Genomic DNA, 11,309 nt, shown 5'->3' with positions numbered 1-11,309 from the left:
ATGATTTGTTTGTGGTAATTTTGATTTCCAATTTACTTGTGGTTTTGCACTCAGCTGATAGTACTTAATCCTCACACCACTGAAACTCCCTCAGCAATCAAGACTCCAGCCCATACCTGGAAATACTTCCTGTGCAACAATGGCAGCAGACAGGGGTATCAGTAATGACTCATTTGGTTCAACTTCAGTGGAAAGAACTGTGAATTACAGAACTCCTGAGGCCACAGAAATGACTTTGGTGTCTTTTCCACCCTCCATCTGTGAAAGCTGATACTAGGTTTGGTACTGAAGGCATACGGTAAGACACAGGGATTTGTTTTCTGAGGCTCTGCTGAACTCGGAGATTTCCTTGCAGGAGTTGGGCAAAACCTGCTTTGATTGTTCAGTCCTCATTGCAGTGCCATGCTCTCCTTTAGCACTGATCACCAGTGACCTTTGTATTAAAAAGACCAAATAGGAAACACTGCTACTTCTAGTAGGTTTATTAACATTACACTGTGGCTTTTAATATAAACTTTAAGAAGTTCTAATACAAGCAATAAAACCTACTTCAGCACCTTCTTACCACAATAAGAGCAAGAGAAAATTGGTACTTTAAACAAAGAACTTTATAAAGTGCATATGAAAACTGCAGTCAAATGAACACAATTTAAATTGATGCTTGTTCTACCAACAAAGAAAGAGGTGAGCATTCTAATGAACAAATTAACTTCTATGCCTTTCAGTTCAGTAGTTTGGTCCAGTACAGTTCTTCTTTCTTTAAAAAAAAAGGAAACAAAACCAAAAAAGCAACAAAAAACCCAAACCAAAGAATATATAAAAAGAAGTGTTTCCCACAAACAAGTCCAGTATTCTTTGTCCACCTTAAAAGTAATAGGACCTAAAAAGCACCAAATTCATAAAATCTGCAATAACATTCTTCAAATAGGCCCACAAATTCATACATTTAAATCTAGTTAAATGCAAAAAAATCCCCTACCCCCAAACCCACCTTGTTACATATTCACATCAACTGCAGCACAAAAAATAGTTATTGAAATAATAAGAGAAGAAAACAAAAGTCTGCTTTCTAGCAATAATTAGTGCATTGATTTTTGAATGTTCTGTTCTTCAGTGCAAACATAGCCTTATGTCTCCCTCCCGTCTCCAGCTCAGAAGTGTGACGGGTGTCCATACTGGTTCACTCCTGGCTGTGGCTGGTTACCTGGTGGATAAAGCAAAGAGAAGTGATACTGCCTCACAGCTGCGTTCCACAGCAGTACAGAAAACATTGGTGTTTCATACAGCAGTAGCTCACTTAACAATCATTGCACTTCCTTACACACCTAACACACACCAGTGATGCTCAGTTCCCTGGGGACTTTGCCTGTGGTAGAACTGTAGAAGTAAGAGGAGAAAATGTGGCAAATCGTGATGAGGCCACCAGCACCTGTCCTGCAGGTGACTGGAGTTCTTCTGGAGACCAGCCTGTGGGATGCACTGGCACCAGAATTTTGGTATAGCATCATTGCTGGGATGGGTAACCAGCTGTCAGCAGCTAAATTTCTTACACATATATATGGCAGCATTTAAATAAGCAGAATATCTCCAGAAAGATAATTCCACATTCAAATATACCTATGTATCTACATACATCTATGTAAGTGTGCATCTCACGTACTGGAGAGCTGCTTCTGGAGCTGCCTGACCAGCGCTGCTGTCTGTTGTTGCTGCTGTGTCTGCTGTAAGCCTTGCCTTGGAAACTGCAAAAGAAACATGAAAGAAGAAATAAATAGGCACGGTGTTAAGTTCTGTGCCAGATAACTGCAGAGAAGTTCAGCCTGTGTGACCCATCAGCTGCTGACAGAGCTCCCCTGCACATGGGGCAGCAGCCAGCAGATGTTTCTCCATAGTGGGCCATAACTGGCTTCTAACAGCACAGCAAAGACACATGGGACACACTTGGAGCTTCCAGAGTATTTGTTCTCGTTATTCCCTTAGACAGTGAGATGTGTGAGATTTCACACATTTTCAGTTGTGTTACAGGTGTCACGTGTGTCCAGCTGGGTAAAGGGGATAGAGTCAGTCTCTGTCTCTTCCACCTCTGAAGATGCCAGTCACTCTAGGCAGCTTTACTGTCTGCATTGTGCAAAGGCTAGTCAAATCAAAACTGCAAATCAAAATTAACAGTCTTTTTACCATTTTTAAACACTTATGTGTAGTTGAAACATAGTAATCAAAAAGAGGCTTCTAGAAAAACATATTCCCTGGGGCAGTGGCACTTCAGATGTGAGGAAGGGTAAGCTTTCCATGCTTCTGGCTGTTATTCAGGAAAAAACTCTTTCTCCATTAACAACTTCTATTGATCATCAACCTGTATGTCAGAGCACTGAATACAGTGCACACCACACTACTGAGGTATGACAGATCAACATGACACAGACCATCTGTGTGTGCCATAGGGATGGACACCTCTGGGGGCAGAGGTCTGTGTATACAACCAGCACTTCTTCCCTTGGAAAATACATCACCCATGTGAAAGAAGAATGTCTGTGCACCAGGCACCTCAGACTCCAGAGGGCAGAGCACTGAGGGCACAGCTCCCCAGTGCTTACCTCCTGGAAGGGAAATCGTGACCACTGCAGGCACTGTTGTACTGGCAAGCACAGACCAGACCAAGCCTCCACCACATACTCTCTTGCCAGTCCCCAGGGCCTCTCAGCTCTCTAGATCTGTCTTCCACACCCAGAATTTTCCTTCTAATTAGATTTGGTAAAAATGTTTCTAATGAAGTAATATTTTAGGTCTCTGCACAAGGATACACAATTAGCTGACTAGTGTGAAAACCTGGTATGTTGAATAAAACTGGATTTATTCAATACTCTAATAACATCATACACAGCACAGAAAACACCCATGCTGTGTTTCAGTGAAACCTTTTGCTTACTGAAGGGAATTTCAGTGTTTTATGAGATTTCAGCATATTTTCCCTTTCTAAAACCAAATCGTTTACTTAGAATACATTGTGTAATCTTTTGGCTAACAGTCCTTAGTAAATGCTGAGGTTAGTCAAAAGCATTAACCACCTCAGGATTTCTTACACTTACAAGCTGCATCCAAATTTCTTTACCACATCCTGTTGATAAATGCTTTTGAACTCAGAAACTAGAAATTCCAGCATAACTGTATTCTCCATTTTTCTACAGCAAACTTTTTCTAGTTATCTTCACCTACCTTAGTTTTGTCTGGAAAAACCACCCAAATAGAGAAAAGAAGCATAATGATACTGTAAATTCAGTGGACGTGTCCATAATAATAATTTGGTACCGACAGTGACTGGTAATATCACTCATTAAACTATAAAAGGCTCCAGTTCAGCATAAAGGAGTGTCTCAAAAGTAATTTTGTTTGTGCAGCCGTCTTCATGCAACTCTGTTTTATGCCTAATGATTAAATTTAAAAGGATTTTCAAACAACAAACCCCATTTTTCCCCAGCCTGTTAGCAGTACAAGCAAAAAAATCAGAAGCCCAAAGTCATTAATGGTTTCCTGTGTCATGAGCCAAGGCCAGTCTAGAGCTTGGCAGCGGTGGAGCTGCCAGTGTCCACACTCGACGCCAGAGGGAGCGTGGATGCTCGCCCACCCCCCCCCCCCCCCAGACAACGACGTGGAGAAATGCCACCATCAGCACCCTGCATTTCCAACTGAATGCTTTTCCTAGTATTACAGCAGAAACTTCCTCCACATGTAGCCTCAGTTGTAGACAATTGCCCTGCTTTCACTTCAAAATATCACAACTACAGAAAAATCTATCAGTTTATATGCATCAGAAGCAACTATAGGTATTTCTTACCAAGTTTAAGGTTTTAAGTTAGCAAGGGCTATTCATTATTATGATGATATATTAATTAGGATAACATATAAAACCACATAGGACAGCAAGCATAAAAGGAGGAAATTGTTCCTGCTGTCTTGGCCTGCTGCTTTGGGACTACTGAAAGGTACCATTAGACCCCCAGAAAAAGAGATTCCTGACTTTCCAGGGGGCTTAACAGCACTTGGTTCTGTATCAGATTTTCAGAACAGTCCTTTATTTATGCTGCACTAGGAGTAAGACCGAGGACTTTAAAGTCTCTCATTGTTTGCCCCCTCTGAGTTCACACAAATAGATTTAAGGCAGTCAGTCTGGACAGTCTACGTTACTGGTGACAAAAGAGACACACAGAATTAAGAAGACACCAGTACCCTTCTGTTTGGTTTTTTTTACTATATCCACAGGTCACTCTCAGGAGAACTGCAATGGATGGTTATCTGTATCACCTGGGATATCAGCCACCGCTATTGGCTAGTTTTAAGTCAATACTGCTATGTGTAACTTCAAACACGATATGTTGAAATGAAACATTGGAACTTTTCCTACACATACGTAAATCTTTTTTTCAACCAAAACAACATGTCATCGTTGGCCCAACTTTGGTATCAGTTTTGATCGAACTGGTGAATGAAACATGGCAGTGTAGGAGGCAGCATGTGCTCCAGTCCTAGAAGGAGTGTCTTTGGATAGCAAACTCAACCACGCTGTGGCAGAGACGCTGGGAGTGAGCAGGGCAGTGCACAAGCCCTCCTTGCCAAGGCCTGCATTCAAAGCAGTACCTGCCTCCCCATCTGAGCTCAGCAGTGTGACACCTCAGCACATGTGCAACCAACTTCATGCCATGTTTTGGCAAGATGGTTGCCATTTCCATGGTCTTCTGTGGACAGATGCAGTCTGCTCCTACCCCAGACGCAGGAGCCAGCCAGGAGCTCCCCAGACGCACTAGAGGCTATTGAGCCCCAACCAGTACACTGTTATCACAGCTGCAGCTTGCAGCCAGCTCAAGACACAGCAAAACAGGCCTGTCACCACCCGCACTGGGCACCCACACATCCTGTCTTCAGAGTGGTGGAGGAATGGCACTGAAGGCACCATGGCAGCAGCACCAGCATGCAGGCAGCGGTGCAGGGAAGCTTGCACAAATCTCATCTCCCAGGCTGCCATGCTGCTGTGACAAACCTCACACTGCCACTACCCTCGCACCCCCCAAAATATGTCAGTTTCCTCTGCTTACCAAAGGCTGCTGTGGTTGCATGGGCTGGAGACCAAGTGCCTGCTGCTGTCCTGGCTGCTGCTGCAACTGAGAGACAACAGGCATTGAAAAATCATAAAAATAAGAAAGAAGGGGAGAGACTTCTTAGCAGAGCCTGTTGCAATAGGATGAGGGATGATGGTTTTAAACTAAAAGAGGAGAGACTCAGGCTGGATGTGAGGAAGAAATTCTTTAAGGTCCCTTCCAACCCATACTAATCTATAATGCTATGACTGAAACAAGAATGACCCTGCACACACACACTGCCTCAGGGAACAACTACGAGCCAGGCAGTGTGGCTTTTCATGACTGATTTCCAGCATAAGATCTGGTCTCCCTTACAGCATTGGTTACTGAAAGCCCCATTTAGGAAATCAGCCTCACAGCTCCCCAGTTTCATTGTCAGCCACACCAAGGCTGACAAGGAGCTTTGTTAATAGGAAAAAAAACAACAAAAAACTCAAACCCTGGTATGTTCAGTTTGCTACAACATAAAAATATTTATATAAAGTACATTATCATTGGACAAGAACTGGCACAGACAGCTATTGCATTTAAATGACAACATGAACCTAATCAAAGGGCTATGGGAAGGATTTTTAATGTAACATACTTCCCCTGTGCCAAGCCCTGTGTATTTAGGCGATAAACTGATACTTGCCTCTGAATTAAAAATATATCAGCAAATCAGAACATAGGAAATAGGCCAGGAAGCAAACCCTTTGGTTTAATCGGCATACATTATAAGGCCAGATAGCACAGCCACTGCTTTTGTCTTAGCACATTCAGCTAAGCCATTCTCAAATTTACCTTCTCCAAAGGCATTCTACAATCTTGAAAAACAAACATACTGAATTTTACATCTGTCCAGAACTCTCTTTTGGAAATTCCAAATGTAAACAATGTGTTACTGTACTCAAGTAAAAGTTCTATGATTCTGTGATTTATGGCACCAGGCTCTGCTGCTTTTAGACTTAAAGGCATGTGCAAGTGTGTAACACGGTCACCTGATACAGTCATATTTACACTCCCCTCCTGCACTGAAATACCGCTTGCCACCAGTGCAGCCAAATCCCTCACCTGAAAGAGTCTCTGCTGTCGCATCTGCTGCTGTCTCTGTCTCACTGGCTCCGGAGGCAGCTGTACTGAGTTCAGGGTTGGATGAGGACTTGTGGTCATTGCACTGTCCAGTCCCCCTCCAACCAGTGAATTTGGCTGCAAAGGCTGATGGCTCAATCTGATTGAGGAAAAATATAATGGATTTTACTCCATTTACAGACCAAACATAAGTTAGTCTAGGAGTACTCAACTATGAACTGCAACATTAGACTTCTGTGGATCTAAAAGACACTACATTTTACAGGAAGAACGTATTTCCAAATCTGAATGCTTTGAACAATATCCCATAACAGAAACTGTACCATGCTATTGCCCAGTTACTGATATACATAACATGCTCCTCTAAACAAGAACAGATCCAAGCACTCAATTCTTGCTTTACTAGGGAGAGTGATGACTTTTCACATTTCAAGCAAGAATTCCACATAAGCATTAAAATGTTCTCCAGACCAAAGTATCTCATAGTTACATTACCATGAATTTAAAATCAGTCATCACAAGGTGGTCTTTTTACTTTCTAACATACTGAAAAAACACACCAAGCAAAAAATACTTTCTTTGGATCTTTTGGGAGTAATTAGCATTGACAAAGCAGAAAGACATACACTGAGAGAACATGTTAGCTAGCTTGCAATTTATCTTGCCTGTTTAAAACTCAGAGAAGAGAAGGCAGTTCAGGTTAGCAGCTGTATTCCTAATGCAAGGCATTTGTAGTTTTTAATGCAAGGCTTTCAACCAAAGCTTTCTGTAGGTTTTCATACAAGGTTTTCAAACAAATCAAGGCCAAACTTTTTGAGAAGGAACAAATGCCCCAAATTGAACATACTCTTAAGATATCCAGGCTTGCAAGAACTTTAAAGAATTAAGGATTATTGCAGAATATACAGTAACACAATTCCAGAAACACTGATTTCATTAAATAATGATTGAGAGAGTATTGTATAGCTACATACATGATGCTCATACGCTGCTTGCAACAAGCAATTAATGAGCAAATCATCCAAGCACACTTGAACTTAGCATCTAAAGGAGACTTTCATTTTGGGATCAGATTAGCGCTGAAGCAGAAAATGAAGAGTATCTGTAATTGGTAACATCAGGGGTACTGCAGAATGAATTGCACAGGAGAAGGGAGACAGGGCAAAAGCTGTGCTGACAGGCCAGACCACCTTCTGATGACCAACGTCTATGTGCTGCTGTGCTGTTCAGTGAACCTGCGACCCACACATGGGGAGAGGGCTGCACTGCACAGCTGCTACTTCACCTACAGCTGGTGAGTGCCTACTGAGGCAGACCTTGAAAATTTTGACTGTTCACACACACACACCCCACACTCTCTTTAATTTGAGCCTGTGGTTTTCGGAGTTACTCTATTGAACATGTCTATTCAAAATGGAAATTTCTGGTTCAGACCTGTAGTGTCAGTTTGACAAAGCTAGACTATTGGAAAAAAAACAAACAACATACTTGATTCAAGACTGCAATTGGAAACTCCATTTTTCCACTCTGCTTACCCTCTAACACTTTCTTTTACAGATTTCTTTCCTGCTTCATTTGTCTTCTCTTTCATTATATTTCTTTATCTGTTTCCTGTTTCTCATAGGCACTGCAACTCAGCTACTTCCAAACTGAAGTCAATTTAACCTATTCAGGCTTAAACGAAATTTATTTGTCTATTGCTAGTTAAACTAACAAGTTTTTCTTACATTTTCCTGACTACAGACCCTTTGGTAAACCTGCAATATTTATGGTGTAATACCACACCTGTTAGCATAATATGGATACCATATTTGTGCGTGTAGTGAAATAGGATCCAACAGCTAACTTTAGATGAATTTTTACATTCTACAAACACACAGGACAATTGGGCTACAATACATGCCAAGACCAACTTAAAATTAAATGAGGGAAAAAATAAGGTGAAATTGGAGAGAAAGGCCTATTTCTTGCTAATTAGACCCAGTGATTGGGGATTATCATTTGGATTAATACACTTTATTTTAAATAAAGCTTTAGACCTCAAAACAAAGTTGCCATTAAAATCCTGCAGTGTTACCAGCTGTGAGAACTGCAGAAGCTCACCGCTGCGAGCCTGCCAAAGGCTGGACATAGGCAGCTGCCTGCTGTTGGATATATCCGCTGGGCTGCTGCTGCATCTGCCGCAGCCTCTCCATCAGAGTGGGGCTGGAATGCACTGCTGAGTATGTTCGTGGGTTGTAGCTGGGGGAGAGCACTACACCACCAGACGGCTGCTGCTGCAAAGGCATCTGAGTGCTGTACATGGTGTATCCATGAGGCATGCTCTGCAGGGAGACAGACAGGAGAGTGACTTTGCTGTGCCCCTATTTAAATTAGACTAACTACTACAGGAAGAGGCCACCCTTGCCCTTCTCAAAGAACCAAAGCCTCAACAACTGGAGGCAAGTCAGTGAGATGCACTGCTGAACCCACAAACTGATCTGTGGGTCCCTCACTCTGGCTGTACCCCACTTCTGTTTGTGGGTTCAGGCAGCTACAATGTGGTCACACACCACAGGATGGAACCCACACCGTGCTACCCTTCCCTGAGCAGCACTGAGCAGGAGTGGGGTTCTGCTCCACAGGCCCATCTCTCTCTCCATTTCCTATCCCCAAATGACCTCTATACCAGATGTATCATATACCTGTATACAAACGCATGTAGTATGGGGAATAAACAAAAGAAACTGGAGATATGTGCACTCTACAGGGATATGATATCATTGGCATCACAGAAACATGGTGGGATGGCTCCTATGACTGGACTGCTGGAATGGAAGGTTACAGGCTCTTCAGGAAAGCCAGGCAGATGGGAAAGGGATGTAGCAATTTATGTCAACAATAGGCTGGAGAGTATGGACCTCTGTCTGGGGAGAGATCATGAGTCAACAGAGAGTTTGGGGGGCAGGGTCAAAGGGAGAACTACAATGGGGGGCATTACTGAGGGTGTTTAGTACAGGACTCCTGATTAGGAGGACTGTGTGAATGAAGCCCTCTAAAATAGGTAGGAGCAGCTTCATGCTTGCAGGCCCTTGTCCTCATGGGGGAATTCAACCACCCCAGTATCTGTTGGAGGTATTGTACAGCTCAGCACAAGTAAACCAGGAGGTTCCTCAATTGTGTGGAAGACAACTTCCTCCTGCAAGTAATAGAGGAGCCGACAAGGAGACATGCCGTGCTTGACCTTGTGCTCACTAACAGGGGGGGAGCTGGTGGGGAATGTGACACTCCAGAACAGCCCTGGCTGCAGTGATCATGAGATGGTGGAGTTCAAGATCCTCAGAGCAGTGAGAAGGGCATGCAGCAAGCTCACTGCCCTGGACCTCAAGAGAGCAGACTTTGGCCTCTTCAGGAACCTGCTTAGTAAGGTTCCATGGGATAAATCCCTAGAGGGCAGGAGTGCCCAAGACTGCTGGTTGATATACAAGGATCACCAGCTCCAAGCTCAGGAGCATGGCATCCTGACAAGAAGAAAATGGGGCAAGAAGGCCAGGAGAATAAGATGTATAAGATGCTGCTGAGAAAGCTCAGAAGGAAAAAGGAAGCTTATAGAAGGTGGAAGTGAAGACAGGCAGCCTGGAAAGAACAAAGGGATGTTGCCTGGGAAGCTAGGGACCAGGTCAAGAAAGTTAAGGCTCAGTTAGAATTTAATCTGGCCAGGGATGTCAGGATAACAGGAAGGGATTCTATAGGTATGCTGCTATCAAAAGACAGACTAGAAATAATGTAGGCCCTCTCCAGAAGCTATCAGGAGAACTGGCTACACAGGACTTGGACAAGGCTGAGGTTCTGAACGGCTTCTTTGCCTCAGTCTCCACTGGCAAAGACTCTGATGACACCACCCAATTTTTGGAACACAGACTCAGGGACTGTGAGAATGAAGACCTTAAGCCCACTGTAGGAGAGGATCTGGTTTAAGATCATCTTAGGAACCTGAATGTGTACAAGTCCATGGGACCTGATGAAATACATCCGTAGGTCCTGAAGGAGCTGGCAAATGAAGTTGTGAAGCCACTGGCCATCACATTTGAAAAATCATGGCAGTCGGGTGAAGTTCCCAACAACTGGAAAAAGGGAAATATAACCCCCATTTCCAAGAAGTGGAAAATGGAAGACCCAGGAAAACTACAGACCAGTCAGCCTCACCTCTGTGCCTGGCAAAATCTGGGAGCAGATTCTCTTGGAAACTATGGGAAGGCACATGAAAAACAACAAGGTGGCTGGTGACAGCCAGCATGGCTTCAACAACAGCAAATCCTGCCTGACCAATTTGGTGGCCTTCTATGATGGGGCTATGAAACTGATGGACAGGGGCAGCACAGCTGATATCATCTACCTGGACTTGTGCAAAGCATTTTGACACTGTCCCACATGACATCCTTTACTCTAAACTGGAGAGACATCAGTTTGACAGACGGACCACTCGGTGGATAAAGAACTGGCTGGATGGCTGCACACAAAGAGTTATGGTCAATGGCTCAATGTCCAGCTGGACACCAGTAATGAGTGGTGTCCCTCAGGGGTCGGTGTTGGGACCGGTCTTGTTTAATATCTTTGTCAGTAACATGGGCAGTGGGATCGAGTGCACCCTTAGCAAGTTTGCCAATGACACCAAGATGTGTGGATATGCTGGAGGGAAGGAATGCCATCCAGAGGGACCTGAATGCACTTGAGAAGTGGGCCAATGCCAACCTCATGAAGTTTAACAGTGCAAAGTGCAAGGTCCTACACCTGGGTCAGAGCAATCCCAGGCACAGCTACAGGTTGGGCACAGAAGAGATTCAGAGCAGCCCAGCGGAGAAGGACTTGGGGGTGCTGGTCAATGAGAAAATGAACATGAGTCGGCTTCACTGTGCACTCGCAGCCCAGAAAGCCAACCGTATGCTGGACTGCATCAAAAGGAGCGTGACCAGCAGGTTGAAGGAGGTGATCCTGCCCCTCCACTCTGCTCTCATGAGACCTCACTTGGAGTATTGTGTGCAGTCCTGGTGTCCTCAACATAGAAAGGACATGGAACTGTTGGAACAAGTCCAGAGGAGGGCCACGAGGATGATCAGGGGACTGGAG

General features: G+C 43.9%; 1 protein-coding gene across 2 annotated transcripts in view; it reads right to left on the bottom strand.

Moving 5' to 3' along the window:
• Positions 1 to 467: 467 nt before the first annotated feature.
• Positions 468 to 11,309, bottom strand: part of LOC101876094 (mediator complex subunit 12L) — a 63,293-nt gene continuing 52,451 nt past the window's right edge. For both annotated transcript variants that reach the window (XM_031054928.1, XM_031054929.1), the window contains 5 exons: positions 8,307 to 8,527; positions 6,186 to 6,342; positions 5,088 to 5,153; positions 1,661 to 1,742; positions 468 to 1,204 (listed from right to left, as the gene is read on the bottom strand). In XM_031054928.1, coding sequence (XP_030910788.1) covers positions 1,152 to 1,204; positions 1,661 to 1,742; positions 5,088 to 5,153; positions 6,186 to 6,342; positions 8,307 to 8,527 — 579 coding nt within the window. In that variant the 3' untranslated portion in view covers positions 468 to 1,151. The remainder of the gene's footprint in view (positions 1,205 to 1,660; positions 1,743 to 5,087; positions 5,154 to 6,185; positions 6,343 to 8,306; positions 8,528 to 11,309) is intronic.

This window comes from Melopsittacus undulatus, chromosome 6 (genome assembly GCF_012275295.1).
Source record: "Melopsittacus undulatus isolate bMelUnd1 chromosome 6, bMelUnd1.mat.Z, whole genome shotgun sequence".
Lineage (NCBI taxonomy): Eukaryota > Metazoa > Chordata > Aves > Psittaciformes > Psittaculidae > Melopsittacus > Melopsittacus undulatus.
This window is presented reverse-complemented; position numbering and strand designations above follow the sequence as displayed.